General features: G+C 41.0%; 1 protein-coding gene across 8 annotated transcripts in view; it reads right to left on the reverse strand.

The window, feature by feature from the left end:
• ppfibp2b (PPFIA binding protein 2b) overlaps positions 1 to 24,898 on the reverse strand; it is a 97,484-nt gene that overhangs the window by 28,892 nt on the left and 43,694 nt on the right. For all 8 annotated transcript variants that reach the window (XM_080304085.1, XM_026172758.2, XM_026172756.2 and 5 more), the window contains exons 4-6: positions 17,545 to 17,631; positions 13,859 to 13,972; positions 4,175 to 4,324 (exon numbers count right to left, since the gene is read on the reverse strand). In XM_080304085.1, coding sequence (XP_080160211.1) covers positions 4,175 to 4,324; positions 13,859 to 13,972; positions 17,545 to 17,631 — 351 coding nt within the window. The remainder of the gene's footprint in view (positions 1 to 4,174; positions 4,325 to 13,858; positions 13,973 to 17,544; positions 17,632 to 24,898) is intronic.

A 24,898-nucleotide genomic window follows, 5' to 3' on the forward strand; every position in this document is an offset into this window, starting at 1 on the left:
AAACCAACATTTTAAACATCAATTTAACAGTAGTGTGAGACAAAGTGGTGCAGCTAGCATGACGTGAGTAGAAAGTGCCAAGATGTTGGCACTTTCTACTCAAACCAAGGGTTTGCAGGCAGTTTTCTTATGAAATAAGGATCATGTCAGGTACACTAAACTCAGGTTCACTGTACCTGAAATGGTATCTGAAATACTGGACAGCTCCCAGGATTTATTGACAGAATGTGGCTTCCTGACTGAATAAAAAAGTTTTCTGCTAAGACAAATGTTCTTCTTGTTATTGAGTGAATGTGAGCTTTGCACAAGAAGCAAAGTCAGCTCACACTTGGTTTTCTCATAGAATCCGACATCGCTGGCAGTCACGTCCTGCAGGATTTGCAGTGTGGCTATCATGCACGTTCAGTTAATGTGCACCTTACAGGTCAGAAAACAATATTTCAAACTACATCCTGTCACTTTTTGTACATCAGCCGTCTGTTCCTTCTTTTTTCTCTGTCCTCTCTCTTTTCATCTGTTCCCTTCACTATCTCCTCCCCTCTGTCTGCTTCCGCTGATGCTTATCACACTCCATCCATGTGCGGTTGCAGAGTATGGGCCCCTGCGTGTCAAAAATGCTGTATCGTGTTTATTCTATCAGAGCACGGCCCTGGATGGCTTGTGATAGCTTTACACACAGACACACACACAGCGAAACCACATGAGCAGCCTTAGTATCCGTTTGTGCCAGTGGGAAGCAGCTGGGTGTCACAATGAACAAAGTCCACACAAAGAAACTAGTGAAGACAAGCAAAGGCTGCTCAGCCGGACTTGGTTGGAATGCGTGTATGTGTGCATCGTTATTGTGCGTTCTGTCAGTGAGGGAAACAGCGTCCTAATGTAACTCTCACCTTCACCGAGGCCCAAACCTGTTGCTGAGCTGAGCAGTCGTTTTCACCTACAATCATTGGCCACTTCATTGGGTACACCTGTTCAAGTGCTTGCTAATCAAAATAGCTAATCAGTAAATCAAATGGCACCAACTCAATGGATTTAGGCATGCATGCATAGTCAAGATGACCTGCTGAAGTTAAAACTGAGGACCTACATGGTTGTTGGTGTATTTCAGTGGGTGCTGATCTACTGGGATTTTTCTGCATAACCATCTCTACGGTTTACAGAGAATGGTCCAAAACAGCGGTCCCCAACCTTTTTTTGCTCCACGGACCGGTTTATGCCCGACAATATTTTTACGGACCGGCCTTTAAGGTGTCGCGGATAAATACAACAAAATAAAAGAAGTTTTAAGAAAAGAAGATTTATTCATAACACGTGAAAAGACCCAGGAAAACAGAGTTAACGATAAAAACGATAACAAAATGACGCTGAAAACCGATAAAAACCCTGAAAACCATACATTTCACACCTGAGCCTCAACTCTCGCGGCCCGGTACCAAACGACTCACGGACCGGTACCGGTCCGAGGCCCGGGGGTTGGGGACCGCTGGTCCAAAAAACTGAAGATACCCAGTGAGTGACAGTTATCTGTGAGAAAAAAAACTTGTTGATGCAAGAGGTCAGACATGAGCAGCTGCTTTTAGATTATGAGAAGGCAACAGTAACTTGAATGACCATTCCTCACAACCAAGGTTTAAGATCACCTCTCAACATGTCAAAGCTTGAAGCAGAGGAACTACAGCAGCAGAGGACTACACCAGGTTTCACACCTGTCAGCTAGAAAAAGAAAACCGAGGCTACAGTTTAAATGGGCTCACCGAAATTGGAGAGGATTGGAAAAATGCTGCCTGGTCTGATGAGTTTTCTGCCGCAGCATTCCTGGTTAGATCAGAATGTGGTGTGAACGGCATTAAAGCTCCAGCCTGGCTTGCATCAACAGTTCAGGCTGTTGGTGGTGTAAAAGTGTTGGGGGATATTTTAATGACGCACTATGACACACTCACTTAAATGCCATCGCCTACCTGAGTACTGTTGGTGACCAAGTCCATCCCTATATAACCACAGTGTACTCATATTCTAATGGCTGCTTCCAGCGGGATAATGTGCCATGACACAGATTGTATTAAAATGGTTTCTTGAACATGACAATGAGCTCACAATACTTAAATGGAGGGTGTTCACTTTTCTGTAAAAGTCATGACGGCCATACTAGAATTATTGATTTCTTGACTTCACAAGGTGGAAGGGCTTTAGGTGCACCAGGTATTAGTGAGGCTCGTGAGTTTCAGGTGTTTTTTCACAGTTTCAGTTAATTATTTCTAAAGTCTCCGATCAAAAACAAAAACTGTTCCGCTGACTCTTTGCAGGATGTGAGCAGGGTGGTGCTTAAACTACTGTTTGATGTGTTCTGGCTTGTTTCAGAGCCTCACCAGTGAAGTTTGTACCCCATCCAGACACATTTCATCATTACCTTTGCCAGTCAAATTGGCCAGAGGGTGGGCATGTTTTCACCATCTGCCTGGTTATTATCTGGGTGACAGATATTTCAGGATCGCAGGACAGATTCTTCATTTGGCCTCTACGATTTCCATTTAAATGTGGGACAAAAACTGTGGGAAAATCCTGCTCGTGTGACTTTTTCACTGGTTTAGTGGGTAAACCAAACCTGAAAAACAACAAAAGTAACAGCAGGCTGCTGCTGTGGAAACGAGAGTCAACATGAGAGTTTCTAGAGAAAGCTGTAACGGTTTTTCCTTTTGGTTACACATGGCTTAAAGACAAACCGCTATACAAGCGTAAAAAGTTTAACCGTTACCATGAAACTTCAGCAACTGAAAGGATTTTTTTTAGAAAGATAGCAAGAGGTCTGTAAGTAAATCTTTGAATAAGAAAATTATGAAATCTGTACTAATTTGCATAAATTTCCAACAGACAAGTGTACAAGGTTTCATGTACAGACTGTGCCTTGTGTGAAATAGCCGTTGCCTATACAATAATGTACTTACAACTCTGAGGCTGATAAGAGCCCTGTGAATAGACCCGGTTAGCATCAAACACACATTCCACCAATCACACTCCTCTTTAGCGGGATCGTCTGCCACCAGCCGACAGGTGAGGTCTCACAGACAGGAGACGGGAGGAATCAGCGCCTCATAGTTTAATCCACACATTAACATTTGTTTTCCTTCTTTATAAAAAGCTTGGATGAGAGAGTATAACTTGTGAGAACAAGCACAGACGCAGAAACCAAAGTTGCAGAAAGAGTTAAAAAGCAGACATGTAGTTACTGTTATATCTGTAAGCCAAAATATTGCAAATACATATTATACAATAACATAATAATCCCCCCTCCCCCCAATCTGTGCCTTTCTACTGTGACAGCAGTAGCCCCTGGTGAATGTGCATGTTCCCTCCTGGCTTTGAGACAAAAAACACAATAAAACCAGACAAACAGCTTCCATACATCCTTAGACAGCATGTCTGAACTCCCCAATCCTGTGGTACTGCTCGTACCACAGGATGCGTGTCCCTAAATAACCCCTCATGGAACATACGGAATAAAGATTATTAAGCTTTATTTGAAAAACAGTGGTAAAAACAATTGTGTTGTCTATTGATGTGCATTTTGAAGGTGATTTCATTCAAACCAAGCGGTGGCTGCAGACCTGATCATACCAGCGATGATGTTTTTGTTCCACTGGTTGCTCTTTGCAGCTGATAAATAGCCCAAACTAGCAGAAATGTAGTGAAGGATCACCCAGGCAAACACAGCTGAACAGTTAATGACAGTTGTGATTATTCAAGACGCTAATATCACATATTCTGATGTTGCATTACAGAGTTTTAGAGTTGGGCAAGATGAAAAGTATGAGACAGTTGGTATCTGGCCTTTCCACCTAATGAAGTACCTGAAAATCAATGTGTATAATCAAAGTACCAATAACTGTTTAATACCAACAAGTAAGTTAAAATAATACTCTTAATCTGTGCCCTAAAATTAGATAATGGTTTATTTCCCAACCATAAACAGGATTAACTGTGCAAAGTAAAATGTTCATCCTCCTGTTATTTAACTCTACAATACATCAATATGTACACAGAAGGGAAAACTTCCACTCAGGCAAGTGTGGCAGGGATCTTGGCTTATAGCCCATTAAACACAGACATCATACAAGTTTTCCATTTCTAGATCAAAGACTTGAATGTGTTTGAAAACATGTTTGTTGACTTTCCGTACCTCAGCTTTGTTCTGCTTTGTGTCTGTCGAATCCTGCGGGTGTGAGTTGGTTTGCGTCTCCTCCATGCTGACCAGCTTCAGTTTGAGAAAGGACACCTCATCCATCAGATCCAGCTTCTGAGTTTCTAGCGAGGTCCTGCTCATCAGCTCCTGGGAGAATCACATGTGCACCATCTAAGTCAGATGCATGGGAAGCAAACACGCAACTTACTCAAGCTAGAGCAACGCAGCTTTTGGAGATCGGTGTTGTGAGACTAAGCAGGCTACTCCACTCAGCGTATTATTGTTCCCACACTAACAGAGCAGAGCGGTTGGGGCCCAGACCCCACAAAGCTAAATATATACACACACACAAGCGTGCTAGAGACTCTATTAATATATGCCTTCTTTGGTATGAGAGAGAGTAAAAGAAAGAGCATCTAAAAAAGAGAGAGAACGAAAAAAAGCACTCTACTGGACATGAAGGAACGTTTTTCTGACTCATACAAAACTCTGTTGCTTTCAATTCCTCATCTAAACTCCTTTAAATTGCACTTCCTCCTTTCTAAACTCAAACTACAGTTGACCTGGATTGCTGATTAAGCCTTTAACGTCCATCTTCTTGCTCCATACTTGTTTAGTATGAAACATTTAGAAAGAAATGGGAAGAAAAAACACCCCCAAACAGACCAAATATGAACTTACCAGCTTTTTGTGCACCAATTTAAAAAGCTTAATAAGGAAAAACAAAATTGGGACACGTGTAAAAACTAGGACTGCCAACTCAAGTGTGACCCCCACTCATGATAATATAACAATAACTGTGGAAAAAAAATTACAACTTTATATGATTCCAGGAGGTTTGGTTCTGGGGCAATGGTGTCGAATGGCGGTGGCTAAAGCTGCCATATCCCTGTTACTTTTAACTTTGCTAAACAGGACAAATGTCGTTGATATATGCAGGACTCAGCTTGTCCAGTTAAAGCAGAGCACTCGATTAGACCAGCTACGCCCTGTAGTCACACATGTGCGAGTCAAAACACACAGTTGGGTATTTAACCGAGCAGTTAGCGTTAGCTCAGAGCGCTGTGAAGGCAAAGAGGAGTGGGAGCTTTAGAAAGAGCACAAACAAATCTGAAAATGAACTAACTGAATGAAGGCTCGCAAAAGTTCACCTCTTTCTAGTCCAGTTCTTCAGTCAGAAAAGCAACAAAAGCCAAGTGAGTGAGTCAGTGTAACGTAACCGCTTTGTTATGGGAAGTGATTTTCCCGTAGAAGTTGCCGCTTTGACAGAAATGTTTTTGCTGTAAGAGGTAGTCATATTTTCTTTAGTCACAGTCAGCAGTAGGTACTGAAAGTCTTTTACTGAGAAAGCAGAGAGCTGTGATGAAGTGCAAACTGAGGCTGTAAACATACATTTTCTGCTGTTTAATAGTTTTTAATATATCACACTCTTGTTTTAAATCTCTCGTAGAGACATCGGATAGGCAGACTTTCTCAATGCCTCCAAATCGAGCTACTTTTATGTTGTCACTTGTGTTTCATGAGCCTTTGATTATTTTTGTGTGCTTTTACTGTACTTGTTTGTAATTCTTCATTTTCTTTGTTCTGCTTTTAACTGTCTTGTGCTCTCCCTCCCAGTTTTCTGTAACCTTTAAATGTTTCTCAAACGTTTTATTACGATTTGTTTTACCGTGACTATCTTGTCTTGTGAAGCATCTTGTAGCCTTATAGTTGAGCTATATAAACGTATTATTAATGCAAAACTTTTTTGAGATGGTTTTGGAGCAGAACAACAATCAGAATCATTTTTTGCTTCTCTATTTTTTCATTTGTGCGTGCACATTTTCAAAATGCCAAATGAATCAAATTCAATAAAAAAGATGCTGGGATTTTTTTAGAATTATAGCCACACACTTCTCACATGAGCCTATTTTAAATAACATATATTTAAGACAGAAATTCAATGACTTGTGAGCGGTCAAATAAAGTAGATTACTGTCCATTAAATGTCAGACAAGGAATTTCTTTCTAAACGGAAACATCACACAGTAAACAAACTGTGTCAACACCACAGCCACACAAATGAACAACTAAACCCCATAATCACTCCAGCTCAGCAGCCACACACACACACGCACACACACACACACACACACACACACACACACACACACACACACACACACACACACACACACACACACACACACACACACATTTAGAAAATCTCTTTCGTTATGGCAGCTGACTGTCAGTTTGCAATCTAACACCAGTGTCACTTACAGAGGGATAAGCCGCAATATTTAGAGGTAATTCATCCACACGCTGTGGTCATGGCCCACGGCTCAGCTGCCTGACATTTGCTTTCCTTTAATAATGAGGCCGTGCCGTGCATGTGACTAATTATCATATGCACCACAGAATTTATAGATCCCTTTAAAGAGGCTGTGCTCATCTCCAGAGTTAAATATGGCACGACTAGACAGGAGAACTTGAAGTATATACTATCTAACGTCTTGATGCATTCTCAATCATCCAGGAAAGTAAATCTCCAAAAAGTTGATTCTGTTCATCTGGACGTAGCGTTTTGTGGGAGAAATGTTTCGTCACTCATCCAAGTGACTTCTTCAGTCTCAGCTGACTGCAGGTTTCCCCAAATCTTATAAACAGGACATTTGCATAATGACTGAAACCAGCCCACTGAAGGTAGAATGGGCTGGGAGGTCAGTTCCTTAATCTTAACCTCATACCACAGGCTATACCCAGGGGAGTCTACACCAAGCCTGTATGGTTTACCGAAAATACATAAACAGGGTGCACCTTTAAGACCGATTGTCTGCATGATCAACTCTGTCACCTATAACATCTCCAAGTTTCTGGCTTCGATCCTCAACCCGCTGGTGGGCAGCTCTGAACACCACATCCAGAACACCCTGGATTTTGTTGAGAAGGTGAGAGATGTCATTATGGAGGCAGATGAAACCATGGTCTCGTACAACATTACATCTCTCTTCACTTGCATCCCAGTCACGAAAGCGTTGGAGGTAGTCCGTAAGAGATTAGGATGACCCCAACCTCAGCAACAGGACCACTCTCAGCATCGACCAAGTGTGTTTGAACTGTGTCTTCATTCCACCTACTTCACATACAAGGGTCAGTTCTACAGGCAGAAACATGGGTGTGCCATGGGCTCCCCAGTTTCACCCATCGTGGCCAATTTGTACATGGAAGAAGAAGCAGAAGAACTGCACATCAAGAAGGCCTTGAGTAAATGTGGTTATCCCAGCTGGACTTTTGTCAAAGTGGGAAAGGCACCTAAAGAAAGCTCCAGCCGATCCAGGAGAGAAGGACAACCGCTGCCCAAGTGAAAACCTGTAGTGATCCCATATGTGTCAGGAGTATCGGAGCAGTTGAGACGCATTTTTTCTAAACGCCGGGTCTCTGTGGCTTTTAAACCCCAAAACACGCTGCGCCAAAAACTGGTCCACCCCAAGGATCGGCTCCCCCGACACAAACAGAGTAACATAGTGTACGCTGTTAAGTGCCAGGAGGATTCCCGGGATTTATACATCGGGGAAACCAAACAACCTCTGGCGAAGCGGATGGCACAACACAGAAGAGCCACCTCGTCAGGCCAGGACTCTGCAGTCTGTTTACACCTACAGGCCAGTGGACACTCTTTCAAGGATGAGGATGTACACATCCTGGACAGGGAGGAACGCTGGTTTGAGGGCGGAGTCAAGGAGGCCATTTACGTGAAAAGGGAAAGACCATCTCTGAATCGAGGAGGGGGCCTAAGGATACATCTTTCACCATCTTACATGCTGTGATTGCAGCCATTCCCCAACTCTCTGTGAATGGTACTCATGGCCATTGATCAGTGGGTTTTGGTCAGTGGTTGTTGATCAATGGTTATGAGAATTTGCATAATTAAGATTAAGGAACTGACCTCCCAGCCCATTGTTCCTTCAGTGGGCTGGTTTCAGTCATTATGCAAATGTCCTGTTTATAAGATTTGGAGAAACCTGCAGTCAGCTGAGACTGAAGAAGTCACTTGGATGAGTGACGAAACATTTCTCCCACAAAACGCTACGTCCAGATGAACAGAATCAACTTTTTGGAGATTTACTATCTATTTGTTTAAAAATTAAACACTCAATAAAATCGCAGAAGTAGAAGTTTGGTACTGTTTTTGCCTGTGAACTTACCTTTACATCGCTCACTATGTTCTGAAAACAAATCCCATGCTGTTCTATTCTCTCGGTGTAACTAGCATGCTGCCCTATTATATGTTACAGTAGGCTCTGGTGCATAGGTAATCTTCTTATATATTTACCCCGTCATTTTATGTCATGTCATAAGTAGTCATCTACTCTCAGCCCCTTTCAAATATGCACTGCTTCTGATTTTAACACGTCAGTTTTAGGTCTGTTTGAGCACCTTTGCTTGCTCCCCTGTAAAAAGTTACATCAGGCACTTTAAACCTAGCAACAGTTCATTTTTTATGTTTTTCCGCTATGTGTTGACATGCCAAAAGGTTATGGAGATATGAGTTCTTCACTTCAGGCAGGTGAGCTTTTTTGACTCAGACGTGACCATATTTGGACGAGAATGTTGAGATCTAAGTTATAAGCTAAGGCTTGCAAGCTCTGGTTTTCATGTTGCATCTATAAAATGTAGAGGTGCAAAATCAAGATACATAAAAATATCCTCATTTCACTCACCAAAAGGCAAAGCACAGATTCACTGGGCATTCTGTGTGACATGGTCCCAAATGACAGAAAAAGATTGCCAACACAGTGGAAAGGCTCAGTTCAGTGACTACAGTTAGCTGAAATGAGGCCTGACCAAAATCAGCTATGACTCTTCATGCTGGCATAGTTGTTAATCCAAGCAGTCGGCTGTTTAGGCTAACCTTAAATCTACCCAAATGTTAACACATTCATCTTTCACATGAAAGATCCCCGGCTCAACACCCAGAGGAGACACTAACTAAACCTCAAAGGGGGTGACAATCTAATGCACTCCTGGTCCCGATCCAAAGCCCAGATAAATGGGATGGTTGCGTCAAGAGGAGTGTCCTGTGTAAAATCTGCTCTGGTTTAAAAATCTGGACACAGCCACTACAGCAACCCCTTGGGAAATATGGAAGCAGCTAATGTCCTCAGACATGCAACTGGACGTTGACGCAGCCTGCACTGGCATAAATGCTGGCATGGCTTCAGCTTTGAGTAGGTTCAAGGCTCTGCTTAGATTCACCACAGAAAGAAAACTCAAGCGTGACCTTTAGAGCCAACCTCAAGTGCCAACAGCAATTTTGGCACTTTCAGGATCCTCAGCCTCAGTGGTTCTCATTTGATTCAAGCCATTCCCATAACTGTAGGTAGGATGTGGCAATCATCATCATTTGCAAGTTGCAACATTTTATTATTTTATTATTATATTATTGATATTTCTCAATCTCTGGTTGCCAAATCACGGACTGTTTTAGAGACCTCCGCCTTTTTGTTTTGGCCAAAAACGCAGAAAATAAAGAAACATTAGCCAGAGAGTGCATGGAAACCAAAAATACTGGGAAATTGCTGGGCTGTTGATATTTTTTGGATAATAATGAAGACAGTGAATGACGTCTGCTGTTGAGTCAATTACATTTTTAATGAACATGGCAAAATATTAAAACATAATGGCCCATGAATGTTTATGCGCGTTATACTTGTCTTGTATGTTGTTTAGGATACTGTGTAACTACAACAGTGTAAGCCGTGTAGACAGAAATGTCTCAGTACAGTAATTTTTATGTCTAAATAAAGGCACTGTAGGACATGTAGTCACAGTATGACTACATGTGTGGGTGGATATCCTCCAGCATGAGAACTCTGCACCCTGTGGTGTGTGTGTGTGCCCTGAGGGCTATTTCTTATTAGATTAGTTGTGGTTCCCACAGCAAACAGCAGCCCTGCAGCGCTGAAACATAATGCTGCATGGCTGGATAAACTCTTGTTCGCCTGTCGCTTGTCTCTCTCGCTCACACACAGACACACAACTTGTTTGTGTTTGCTCATGTGAATACTATCCTGTGAATACACTACACAGAATCAGACGTACAGCATCCATCTCCACGCCCAGCTGACGTCTGTTAACGGAGGCGCTCATGTTGGCAATGTGCTGCCGTATGAAGTCCCTTAATTTCAGGCGTTTTCAGGTGTCCTTCTACCCCTGTACAACTTTTTGTTTTTCGGTTTCATGCTGACTGTCCACTTGAAGGTGCTGCACTTCACTTTTTCCCATTTTCTGGGAATAATCTAAGCTTCAAACATCTGTGGAGAGTTCTTAAGTCAGGGGTGTCCAACTCCAGGCCTCAAGGGCCAGTGTCCTACAGGTTTTAGGTATCATCCTGGGTCAACACACCTGAATCGAATGATTAGTTCATTACCAGTCACTTCAAGACATGTTGAGGAGGTCATTTAACCATTTAGATGAGCTGTACTGGATCAAGGACACATCTAAAACCTGCAGGACACCGGGCACGGAGTTGGACACCCCTGCCTTAGCCTCCTAAGACCTGAACTCTTCCACAGCATGCATTTTTAATTTCTCTTTGATATTTGGGCATATTGGGGCCCGATGAATGTAAAAACAAAGAATTACCAGATTTTTTTTACCTTACTTTTGTTTTTAAGAAAAATAAGAGCCACGTATTAGGATATTCGTTTAAAATTTTGAAAGAACAGTAGCAGTATAATGTCCTCGTAAGTGGATATCAGGCCCTTGTAGAGCAAAATTGAGTATTTTGGTCTAAATAACCCAAAATGTCCTAGGAGGTAAAGTCAACTAACTTAGCATCCAACAATCCGGAGCTTTGCTGATATTTTGTTTTTCAAAATCTTCATTTTGTTTTTTTTCCCCACTTTTGCTAATGAAAGCATTAAAATATAAATGTGATTTTATGTGAAAACATAAACCCGCAGAAATCAGAAGATGAATTTATCGTGTGTCACAACCTCGGTATGATCCAAACCAGTGTACTCATACTTGTGTATTAGACACTGCAGAAGCAGACGTGTTTGCCACCTTTTAAATCCTTCAAACATGCCCTGTAATTATGCACGGAGAAGATTTAAGAGGTACATAACTGATAATAAAATACAACAGACACAACAGACGAGATAGAAACTGAAAACACCGGTCCACAGTTATCTTTCTCCTCACTCAGCCCTCATCTCTGCAAACCAAACATCTCATATCAGATTAACTATTTGAGCAGCGGTCGTAAACTGTAAAAGGGAACCACTCGCAGCTACTAACAAACAACCACAAACCAGGACGACAGCTGCAGATCAGTGCAGCTAAAACCAGGAAACACCACAAACGTCAAGTCACAAACCAAAAAGAAGATCAGTAGCAGCAGAGATTTTTTTTAAAAAAAAGAGAGAGAGATGTTTTATTCCTCCTGTGTTTTTACCTAAAACTGGTTTAGATCACTTGAAAAAACATCAACAGCAATAACTAATAGATAACAAAGGGTGGCTGGATGAGGGAGAAAAACGTCACGGCCGCGGTGGGGTATTTATTTGGGGGCTGTGGCCTTTTTATCCTCTGTGCCGACAGCGAGGAGGACAAAGAGCCTGTTGACGAGTCTAAACAGAAGCCTGATTCTGTGATGCACAGAGCTGCAGGCTTGTTGTGTCCAGCTTGGCAGAGCTCACGAGCTTGCCTCACTGGTGACGGCAACCAAAACAACTGAAACGACTAGAAGACTGCTTCAGAATTATGACCTACTGTGGGCAGCAGTAGAGAAATCCAGAGACTGGCCGGCTGAATAAACTTTCCATTTACTGCACTTTGCTCTACAATTATTGTCCAGCAGTGCCTTAAAGTGCTAAGTGCTTAGGAGCGCATACTAATGGGATTTTCAGTAAGGACAGACGTTGATGCACATGAGATAGTATTTACTTGTTTCCTGATACTGAAGACAACAAAACTATAAAACAATACAGATTCAACTGTTGCCTCTGTTCGCCTTGCACACATTTTGCAACATGTGACTGAGATCTTCACGCAGGATTAATATAGTCTGTATTTGACATTAATTTTCATATTCAAAAAACCCCAAAGGCTTGATGCTTTGACAATTCTTTTCAGTTAAGGACAAAGTATGTACATATAGAGAGATAGATTATATAGAAGTTATATGAAAATTGCTTTGATGTTAAAAATAAATCTTTGATAACTCATAGGCCACATTGTACCGACACAAAGGCTTTGATCAATTCAAAGTGTATTCTTCTTTTTATTCGCTTGCTCTTAGTCCAGTTTAAATAGACCTTCAGTGCTCTGTCGGTTTCCAAATATATCCCTTTGTTATTAACCTATGTTATAAATGTACTCACAGTTTACCAGATGTTGTAATGAAATGAATATTTAATAATCAGACTGGCCCATTTTCTGTCAACATCTTTCAGTAATGCTTTTGAAACACACAGGATTTCACCGCTGCTCATGTTTTAAAAACCACGTTTATGGAAACCTTTTTTCGGTTTCGTGTATCTGCTGCTGAAATCTGGGCTTTATTTCTATGTTTTGACTGATTCTCATCCCTCCAGGACCGACAGCAGTTGCATTAATGTAAAGTCAACATTAGTGGATTACATCCGATGAATGGGACATAGCTGGTAGCAGAACATTTTACATCCTTTATCTAAAAAGGTCACCTTCAAACTCACTGTACTGTAAGAGTAAACTCTGTCTAATCTCATTACATCTCACTGAACACTGAGTAACTTCGAGCTTTGACCCTTTAAAATCTAGTTGTTTTGATGTCTCTGTTATACCCACCACACAGCTAAACAGGGACAGAGTCAAAGGAGGCCAGCGAGCATAAAATCAAACTGGAACCCTCAATAAAACACTGCGCCACTCCTTTATTTATTCATTTACAGTAACAACTCACTCCTGCACTTTAGTCACTCTGAACATCCTGTTGGATAACTCCCTGCTATCACCTGAAGTCAGCGACTTGGTATTTGCTCTAACGTAAAACAGAAAAAAGACACGCCAAGTGACAACAAGGTCAACTCAATAAGTATGACCTCTGTCATAGTTTCATTTTCAGTTACCATCTGTCTGGGCACCATTTGAGACCACATTTAGTGTTTTAAATATAATACACTCTCCTCTTTAGGCTGATGCAGTTTGCACTGAGAACAAACAGCTACGGCCCTCTGTAGAGACCCTGTGTTAATACTGTTATAGCAATATATTTTATATACGGGGGTTAAAACAGCTTTCTTAATTGATTGAAATTAAACTAGTACAGAGAACCAAACAAACTGCAGTTCATCTAAAATCAACTTGAGGCTAGTTCCACAAAGTGAGTCACCATTACCACTGGCTCCTTTGTTAAAAGTCCCAAAGTTAGTGGTGAAATCTAAATTTTACAGATGATTTCACTCTCTGCTAGCCTAGCTTGCTGCCTTTAGTAGTAGTTAGCCAAAATGCTAACAATGACATCCAGAAACCACAAAGGCCATGTCCACCTTTTATGCAGTCTATTACTACAAATGCCATTTTCTTGCCATATTGTCTGTACTGTAGCATCAGAATCCCTCCAGGGTGGATCAAGCAACATGCAAACAATAATATTTCATCTGTTCAACATTTTTCTGTGACAGGTTTATAAATGGTGTTTTACACGTGCTTTACCTGTTGGAGCATTTCTTCAGTGGAGGCCAGTTTCTGGCGGTGTTCCTCCAAAGAACTTTCTAGGTCTCTGATCTTCTCTCCCTGGGCCTCCACCTGGTCGGTCAGAACGCTCACCTGGTGGGTGACACAGTCATACTGTATTACACCGTCCTCAGAGAGCGCTGGCTGATCACATGCTTAAGATAAGGAAAAAATAGATAGAAATACAGTGGGGCAAAAAAGTATTTAGTCAGCCACCGATTGTGCAAGTTCCCCCACCTAAAATGATGACAGAGGTCAGTAATTTGCACCAGAGGTACACTTCAACTGTGAGAGACAGAATGTGAAAAAAAAAATCCATGAATTCACATGGTAGGATTTGTAAAGAATTTATTCGTAAATTAGGGTGGAAAATAAGTATTTGGTCACCTCAAACAAGGAAAATCTCTGGCTCTCACAGACCTGTAACGTCTTCTGTAAGAAGCTTTTCTGTCCCCCACTCGTTACCTGTATGAATGGCACCTGTTTGAACTCATCATCTGTATAAAAGACACCTGTCCACAGCCTCAAACAGTCAGACTCCAAACTCCGCCATGGCCAAGACCAAAGAGCTTTCGAAGGACACCAGGAAAAGTATTGTAGACCTGCACCAGACTGGGAAGAGTGAATCTACAATAGGCAAGCAGCTTGGTGTGAAAAAATCAACTGTGGGAGCAATCATCAGAAAATGGAAGACATACAAGACCACTGATAATCTCCCTCGATCTGGGGCTCCACGCAAGATCTCATCCCGTGGGGTCAAAATGATCATGAGAACGGTGAGCAAAGATCCCAGAACCACACGGGGGGACCTGGTGAATGACCTGCAGAGAGCTGGGACCAAAGTAACAAAGGTCACCATCAGTAACACACTACAACGGCAGGGAATCAAATCCCGCAGTGCCAGACGTGTTCCGCTGCTGAAGCCAGTGCATGTCCACGCCCGTCTGAAGTTTGCCAGAGAGCACATGGATGATACAGCAGAGGATTGGGAGAATGTCATGTGGTCAGATGAAACCAAAGTAGAACTTTTTGGTATAAACTCAACTCGTCGTGTTTGGAGGAAGAAGAATACTGAGTTGCATCCCAAGAACACCATACCTACTGTGAAGCATGGGGGTGGAAACATCATGCTATGGGGCTGTTTTTCTGCCAAGGGGACAGGACGACTGATCCGTGTTAAGGACAGAATGAATGGGGCCATGTATCGTGAGATTTTGAGCCAAAACCTCCTTCCATCAGTGAGAACTTTGAAGATGAAATGAGGCTGGGTCTTCCAACATGACAATGATCCAAAACACACCGCCCGGGCAACAAAGGAGTGGCTCCATAAGAAGCATTTGAAAGTCCTGGAGTGGCCTAGCCAGTCTCCAGACCTCAACCCCATAGAAAATCTGTGGCGGGAGTTGAAAGTCCGTGTTGCTCGGTGACAGCCCCAAAACATCACTGCTCTCGAGAAGATCTGCATGGAGGAATGGGCCAAAATACCAGCTACTGTGTGTGCAAACCTGGTAAAGACCTATAGTAAACGTTTGACCTCTGTTATTGCCAACAAAGGTTATGTTACAAAGTATTGAGTTGTATTTTTGTTATTGACCAAATACTTATTTGCCACCCTGATTTACGAATAAATTCTTTACAAATCCTACCATGTGGATTCATGGATTTTTTTTTTCACATTCTGTCTCTCACAGTTGAAGTGTACCTCTGGTGCAAATTACTGACCTCTGTCATCATTTTAGGTGGGGGAACTTGCACAATCGGTGGCTGACTAAATACTTTTTTGCCCCACTGTATGCAGGAGTTTTAGTTGGTAAACATTGTTTCTGCTACACTGGATACTGGATTTTAGTCACTGATACAAGTTTTTATGGGAGATAGAATTACTATTACTATAGTACTATATAATATGCTATATATACTGTATAATAGTACTAATACCTGTGATAGACAAATATTATCAGTTTGAGTCTACCCTACATATTCAAAAGTCCACAGCTTTTGGTTTATGTTTGTGTCTTTATGTCTTTTTCTTCTTTCAATCCACATAAAAGAACACATCATCACATACTTCAACTCCAAACCAACACACACACATTTACTCAGCAGTCTGTCACCTAGGAATGTATTGCACACTTACTATAATCTCTCTGACAACCCATTCACCTCCTGCCAAACGTGCACCCACACACACACTCAAAGATCCCTCCTGTTCACCTAAACGATGCCAAATCCATCTGACAGCAGCTGACTCTCTGTCACTTCAGTTTCTCTGATTTTTACCCCTGCAGCCATGTCCTGTCGCACATTGCTCTGGCACAAAAGAATATTTTGTCAAGTTTTTGGCTTGACACTTGTAACCGCTAACAGAACATGAACATGTGTTATTACAGAGGGACTGGTCTGCTAAACCTGCCCTCCCTGGCACTGATGAACCATGAACAAGTGAGTAAATGAATGAACAAGTATCTGAATGAGTCACGTCTAAGAGCCTTGTGTTAGGTTTCGCACCAAAAACATGGATACCACTAACGCTTGACAAACATGACGCAAAGATAAAGTAAGTAAAAATAAAGAAACAACACGGCGTGATCTTGATATGACTGTATAAACTCCAAATGCTAAAGACAAAAGTTAAAAATACCCCTTACCTCCTTCCTCTGAGCCACACACACACAAACAGAGGTGAATGCTCTCGACAAAGCTAGAAGGAAGTTAGTTACTAACCACAGAGTGTGTCTATACTAGCACACGCTGAAGCAAGACAAAGCTTCACATAAGCAGTCTTAAAGTAGAGGCAGGTGAAAAGGCAGGAAGGCACTACGGAGGGGCAAACTGTCCACAGCCAATTAAATCACCAGTCAGTAAAAACAAGCCCCGGTTCACTTGGATCTCAACCAATCACGGGCAGTGTCAGTTGAGGAATGTGTAAGAAGTAGGTGTGCGGGTGGTGGTGGTGGTGGTAACGAACGAGATGTGGACTTTGTGAAAACTTTGCAAACCGGGGTTGTCCAGACGGGTGGTGCACTTATCATCAAAAAAAAATCATCCGCTCGCGTGGGCTTCCCCAGAGCATAAAACAAACATACACAGAGACACGGAGAGCATAAAGGGGCAGTTCCAAAACGACAAATTAACTAGGAGGGATGTAAAGACAGACTGTGGAAATCACAGCTGCATGAACTGGCTATTAAAGAGTTTTGACAGCACAGAGCACCTCCTGACATCATATAGTTAGATGACATATAATCATCTTTACTGCAGCCGACTAGGCGCTGGCGGTTACTGCACAAGTCGTATGTAAACACCCTCACATGCTTTCGAAGGTGTCCGGACATGTTTTGTTATGAAATAACACGAAATATCTGAACTCACAGGATTACAGATTAAAGGACAAGATGTTTTTCCAGCGTGGAACAAATCCTGCCAGACAGTCTCCTGGCTCATTTATGGCAGGGATCAAAAAGTTAGATGTAGTTGTGCATGCCAAAATAATTACAACCACATCTGAACAAGCAAACTGGGACAGCAAAGAAAAAGTACACTCTGAAAATGTGATATGAAAGTACACAGGCAGCATAGGCACGTTGCGTACATACTGTATGTGTCTTTGTATTAAATGTTCAGTTGACACCGTCTATAACTTAGATAGATAAGAAATATCTGACCTGTAGCACCAGAGACTCCTTGTCTCCCTCTAGGCGAAGCAGTCGTTCTTGGTAAGTTTCATTGTTGGCTGGAGAACAGAGGTTCACCTGGACAAATGCACACAGAAGAAACACACAAAGTTCATGAAGAGGTTAAGGATGAAAGATAAGGGATGGCTTATTTTTATCTTCAAGCACTGAAGCAGAGAGGCACATCCTCTGTCCCTAAATCAGCAAAACTGCAGTCTTGTTTACACCAAAGACTGTATAGAAAAAATGAAGGTAGCCAAGGTGACCGTTTCCAAGCTTCTGTTAGCGGATTTTAGTCAGTGGCTTTTTTGGTGTGTATGTGAGAGGTGGAGATGACAACTTGTTAGCCTGCAACAAAAGCTTCCTAATGAGTGTTTATTTGTCTAAACCACAGATGAATAGATGCCTGCTCATCCTAAACATCTTAGTTTGGCACATGGAAGCTAAATTTGGCAGGTCTGATGCTGAATTACACCTTAACCACCCAACAAACGGGGGGGATGCGCTTCCCCAAGACAGGGGCAATTTCATCTAGCTACTCATAAGCCAGATACAACTAGGTTCTCTAAAGCAGAAAAGAGTATCTATTATTCACAAAACTGCACAAATACATTATAAAAAGTGCTGTTGAAGTCAGAAAATAACTTATTTACTTTGTCTGGGATGCTTTGAACAAAAGCAAAATGCATGATTCAGCAAACATACATATTGCCAATGTTGAATTTAAAATACAAAGACGTATAAACTGTTAGATTACAGGTAGTCAGACTGAAATATCTATACAGTAAGATTATAAACAGCCAGTAATATGGCTTAGCTGCTAACGTTAAATGCATATAAATGTCAGAATATTGCTGATTTTTGCGCTGCTGATGCTTCAGAGTTTGACAAAGAACCAAGCTGTACACATAATCCTCTCGCTTAATGTCCAGAGCTGGTCTGGGCAAGACTGCTGACTCTTGCACAAGGAACTCACAGAGCCGATGCTGTATAAATACACATTTTTCACAAAGCACATGATACGAAGTTATGAAACATCATCTGACTCATCTGACTTCTGTTAATCTGGAAATAGCAGGATAGCGGAGCCAAATCATCGACATTGTGCTAAAGCTTGTGCTATAATTTCCACCTTTTTCATCTCTGACTACTGTAAGTCTAACAAAACATATCAGATATCAATGTATTTGCAGCAGCCTGTCAGGAGAAAAAGCCGTGTCAGGCTCTGTGTCGAAATAGAAATGCTTTCTAATGTGAACTTAAGAACATGCAAACAGTGAAAGAGACATTTCCCTTTGGTCAGAAGTTCTTTTGCCAGTTCCTTATTACCCTGCTATTAAGGTTATGGCAGAATTATGCACTCCACAACTCAGGAAGTGAAAATGAAAGTCAAGCCGAACAATTTTTAAATGGCTTTATTCCTGAATGATGATGTCTGTCCTGTTTCCATTTCTCTGCTCAGCTTTAAGAGTCAGAATGTGTTTGAATGCTGCTGGCTCCTCCGCTCCCCAACATGCTGCTGCAAACATTTGGAAAGAGAGGAAAACATTCTTATGATAAGATGATATTTTCTGCTTCTGTCAGCAAGATTAGAAATACCACCTGTTGTTAGAAACACTTTGGCTAAATCAGTTTGCACTTGCAGGCCTGTTAAACTGCAGCTGAGATTTAGCTTTGTGCTAACCCTACATAATGTTAAGAAACAGAGTGACGTGTACTGGCCAGTAACACTGTATCAATGCCAAACAAAGACTGTGTGGGAAACAGCAATATTACATTACAGCTCAAACCGAATGAGCTCTTAAAACTGGAGCTTCAACACTATGTTTGCCCTTAACAGAAATCTTGCTATTTCTTTTAAACCAGATTCAAGAAGGTGCTGGAAACATTCCTCAGAGGTTTTGGTGTATACTGACATGACAGCTGTCAGTTAAACATCTATGATCCCAAAGGTGCTCTGCTGGATTGGTATCTGGTGACTCTGGAGGCCATTTGAGCACAGTGAACGCATCGTCATGTTCAAGACACCAGTTTGAAATGATTTGAGCTTTCAGACATGGCGTGCCATCCTGCTGGAAACAGCTGTCAGGAGATAAGGTACACTGTGGTCATTAAAGGGATGTATGTGATCAGCAATCAGGAAGGCACTTGGTGTGGTCTTCTCCTAGTTCTCATCTGCTTCATGTTTTGAAGTGCTGCGCATTCAGAAGTGCTCTTCAACAAATCTTGGTTGTAAGGAGTGAGTCTCTGCAAACTCTGTTTTATTTGGGAAAAGTAGATCAGCAGTTTCTTAAATGTTCCGACCACCTTGTTTGGCATCAACAACCGTGCCATTTCCAGAGTCACTTAAATCACCTCTCTTCTCCATTCTGGTGCTCGTCTCAACCATGTCTGTGTTTACTTGTGTTTAAGATAATTTCACTTGCACCTGCTTCTACATGTTTGATTGTGTTTTTCCCTCTCACCACCAAACATCCAGTGTGGATATATGCTATAAAAGTATGAACCTTGTATATGACTACTTGAAACACTAGTATTGACACCAGCCCAAAAGTCCATTATAGATCTGTTTCCACCTGAAATGACAGAAAGCAGTAGCAGCTGTAAAGGAACTGATGGTCATTCTGGTAATATATCAAGACTGTGTGTGAAATTTAGGCCTGAATTAAGTATGACAATTATTATTATCAATTATTACAATCAATCAAATGACTGTGGATAATGTTAAAATCACTTGTAGTAGTAAAACCACATTGTCATCGCTCAGCACTGCAGTTCACCTCAGCTGTTAGCACATTTTGGCTAAAACAATTAGTTTGTTTTAATATCTGAAGTACTGAACTTGGTTACCACTGATTTCCATCAGCAGCAGGTAGCTGTATTCATCAAACATCCCACTGGTGATACTAAAGCTTAAGTTAACAACCAATTTGCAAACATGAGATGGTCGCGTTTGTCCTGTAGGAGTTCAAATTGCATTTTAGATGAATGCTGAGGTTGCTCAGGACTACTACAGGATTACTACAAAGAACTAAACACTGAATGCGTCCATGTTCTGTAGGGCATGAGACAGTCCAGAGAGGACAGGAAAAATATATATTTCATTTGTTAAACATTTTTCTTCAAGAAAAGCTCATCGTGTTTTTGGTGGAATTAAATGATATTTCATTTTTAACCACAGACTATGCTGATTATGGCATCTGCAGTGTTTTCTTGTACAATGATGATCGTGTGTCGGTGGAACTTTCTGCATCTGTCCCTAAAGATTTGAGGGGGGCCCAGATTTGCCAACAATCCCCACAACCATTACTGTCATTTAAGCAATCAACATTTAAGCCTCTTACTGCCAAAAATCCACTCCACACCCATCTAAACTACGATTAGCTTAACTAGCTTCAAAGTCCAGAAAAAATAAATATATAAAACGCCTTTAGGCTAAAATATGCAGCAGTGTAAATGTAACTGTTTGCTACAAGAAGCCGACCTTTCCTACTATCATGACGATGACCCAGTTTTAAAGAAAACGTAAACATCGAGGGGTTTTTTTGTGCTTTTAGCTAAAACTCTTATCTGATGCCACAACAACTACTCTAAACTTTAGCTTCAAGGCACATTAGTGAGCTTCCAAAACCTTATCAGTCTCTTTCATCCCTCAAAGGCCGTCTCAGCACACAGATGAAAAACCCTAAAATCAGCCTGTAATCCTGGATGAACTGTCTGAAGCTGAGGTCACAGGATGTACACCAGCTAGGTCACCTGACGTGGACCATATGGATGCATTAAACCCATTATCAGACTTGAAATTAAACAGAGACGGGGGTAGAAAGGGGGTGGGGGACAAACTGTTTCTTTCAGAGTGTCTCTTAAGTTATAAAATGTAAGGCTGTAATAATGTTACATTTACAGTTTCTCATTCCAGTGGGAAATCTGCTGTAATCACAGATCTTCCCATCAGAAGACCGAAGAGAAGCAAGGCCATTTCAGGGTGGTGATGACACAGCGTTTGAATGGACCGATAAAAGAAACCAGGCCAGTCTGTTTTTATCTGTTATCGCCTGGTGGATTGAGTGAGAATGGACAGAGCAAGACGATTTGGGGCCACAGTGTAATGTCTTTGCACTATCATTATATATTACAGTTCTGCAGTTGTTTTTTCAGTTTCCTTGAGTTTTCCATTAGCACTTCTGACTAAATCTGGGAAATTTAGCTGAAAACTACTAGAATATTAGTAGCAGTAAAAATTTAATTAAACAGGTTCTCTCTGTGAACCTAGAAAATATTACGTTTTTAGAGGCGTTTCAGTTTGTATCATGAAGTAAAAGTGCTTCCAGTACAAGTAAAAACAGGGTGGAGCATCAGTTAAATAAATACTGACCCATTACCTTGAGTGGTTTTTGCTTACACAGCACATTTTTATTCAAATATATTAAATCAGGTATTTATGATAATAGTGAAATAGTGAAATAATTCCTCTAATCAGCTAGGAAAATATTTAAATCATTTAGAGCTAAATATGAAATTACCTTTTGAGTTTTTTCAGGATGTTCTCTCAAAAAACAGGACCATAAAATTCATATTTTATTCAACACTAATGAAATTCGAATCATAGTTCTAGTACAATTTATATAAAGTGAGTACACTTCACTGCAGCAGACCAAATATTTAACAAGGCTTTGCACAAGAGGAGAGGAAACACTATCCACTCAATATAAATGATTACACTGGAATGAATACAGACATGTTTTATTAGTCGTACTTTTCTCGGTGTATTCACAATAAATGTTGTGGCCAGTGGAATGGGTGGAACTGTAATGACATACAGTGGCGTGATCCCAGTGTCTAAGAATGCATGACAGCATGCAGCACACTACCCACCTACTTTAAGTGATTCACATAAAAGTGCTCCAAAGGTCAGCGCTCTGTAAGCAGGTAACATGTACGTCCACAGAATTCATGTAGAATTTTACTGCTCACTTTCAAAGTCAAAGCCTGACCTTCTATCCAAAACCAAATGCTTTTAGTTTTTGGTTTTCGTCCCTCGTTGGCCCTAATCTGAGTCGTGAGTGCTCATTCGATTTAGCGCTGCAGCAGCGTGTGCAGCACATTAGCTTAGGTATTCTCTCTAGTCACACCACAGTGTCTCTAAATGCAATTTAAAGTCCAATTCAATTTGCTGTCTGCTCAACTTGACAGTAAACAGTCCCACTGAGTGTGGAAAGTGAATCTGAAGGTGAGTCAGTGGCATTTAGGATGAATTGTCATTTCTGTTTCTCCATATCCAAGTTTGATTAACCTTCATCTTGATCTTACCACTATAATCACGTTAGCCTCAGCAATTCGAAGATGAAAACAGCTGTTTACTGTTACGTTTGTTTAAAAAAAGACAAAGAAAAAGGAAACAGGACCAAGCTGGCAGTGTGGGAGAAGGGAATGATAGCTGGTTTAGTATACTACTAAAATAAATGGCCTTTTCTCTGTCTGGAAGTAACCATCACACACGCATTAAACAAAATGATCACCTAATTTGCTCTTTAAAACTCTTTGCTAATTTGGTCCTCATTATCTGAAGTAAATATGTACGGTGCTTATTTAACAATTGTATCAGACCAACTGTCATAAAAACACTGAATTAACTGAGTTCCGATTTTGATGCCCAAATTTGAGCTGGCGCACTGGACTTCTCTGAGAAATCAAAAGTTAATCAATTCAAACATTAAAACAAAATTTTCAAATGCAAGTAAATAACTGTGCTCTCTGGAGTTTTTTTTGTAAAGCACTACATTTGAAAATTCATAGATAGCAACGATAATTGTATTTTAGCTTTAAAAATAGAATTTTGATTAGTAAGTAAGGAAGTGAACTTTATTTATATGGTGCTTTTCAAAGACATAAAAGCCACAAAGTGCTGTATAACAATAAAACACAATTAATATCAATAGAGAAGTGAGTGAAACTGAATAAAAATAATTAACAGAAGAAAGTCAAAAGGCCTGAACTTCTGCACACTGGTGCATTGATCATTACAGAAACATAAAAAACCTTACACTGGTCTAATAAACTTGTTTATCACTGTAGTCGTATCTGGAACAATTTATAAATGGCAGCTTTGCTGTTGTGGGACCCTGTGATGTTCTCTGAGCATATGTGGAAAGCCCACACCCACCCACAGAACAAATCAGGAATAAATGATCATATGCAGGACACTGAGGTGGATCAGTTGTAGAGCAGAAGTGAGTCGCAAAGCAACTGTGAAGGCTGAAGCAGCGTGATGAGAGTTATAACTGCCAGAATGAGATGTGTAGCCTCAGGGGAGTATCAACTCACATGGGCTAGCATTGAGATCAAGCTAATCTGCTGAATGCTAACAAAGGCTTTATTCCATTTTTAACAAAACAGACTGAATGAGTAACTTAGCTATCTTACTAAAAAATAAGAAAAGAGATTGTATTGCATAAATAATGTTAATTTAATTTAAATACGTTTTAACATGCTAATGTTTATTTCACACATGCTGGCCAGGTCAACAGCAAGTAAAAGAACTCAGATGTACATCCTCACACACAGATGCATCTGTGCACCTTTGTAAGGGTTCATTTATTTAATGCTATTTCACTCCACCCCTAACTTCACTCTACCTCAGATACATTATAAGATGCAGACGTGGCAGTAAAACAAATCCTGTCAGTAATCTGTTGGACGATTTGAAACACTAAGAGGAAAATCACAACGATGCACTGACAGAGCAAAACAGAGTTCAGGACAGTTTCAGCTGGGTCGTTGTAGCCGTGCCTACTAGTTATTGGTTCAGTCTATGGTTAACTTTGTCATCCAAGTTCCTCTTTCCAACTGTAACTATAACATGAAGTAGCATCACATTTGTTCAGTGCACTGGAGGTAGACAACTGATTGTATCAGTGCTCCAGATTGAGCCATTAATAAACCTTAGTTTGGGGTAAGTTTAGCAAACCTCTTGACTGGTGACTTTATGAATGCAATGAGGGAAGTCTGTGCTTTTTTGCTTAGAGTGCTGAACCCTCCTACCGGACCTGGATAAGCAGTAAAAGATGAATGGATATTTTTTATCCCAGCAAACTTTGAAATGAAAGTTATTCATCTCACTCATTTAGCTAAAAGATAAAACTGACCTAATAACGTTCCTAGAAGTGTAACTCACCATCTGGTGGCCAAGTGGTAAGATGCTCTTATCTAACCTTATAACCAAGTCCTGACCCTCTCACAGCCTTTTGAATTAGTGTGATGAAGTGCAGACTGGCCAACATGTCTTCAGTCCAGGTCTACTTCAAGAAGTCAAACAAAGAGCCTGTTTTTACACATTCTCTGCCCT

The sequence above is a fragment of the Astatotilapia calliptera genome, chromosome 7 (assembly GCF_964374335.1).
Source record: "Astatotilapia calliptera chromosome 7, fAstCal68.1, whole genome shotgun sequence".
Taxonomy (NCBI): domain Eukaryota; kingdom Metazoa; phylum Chordata; class Actinopteri; order Cichliformes; family Cichlidae; genus Astatotilapia; species Astatotilapia calliptera.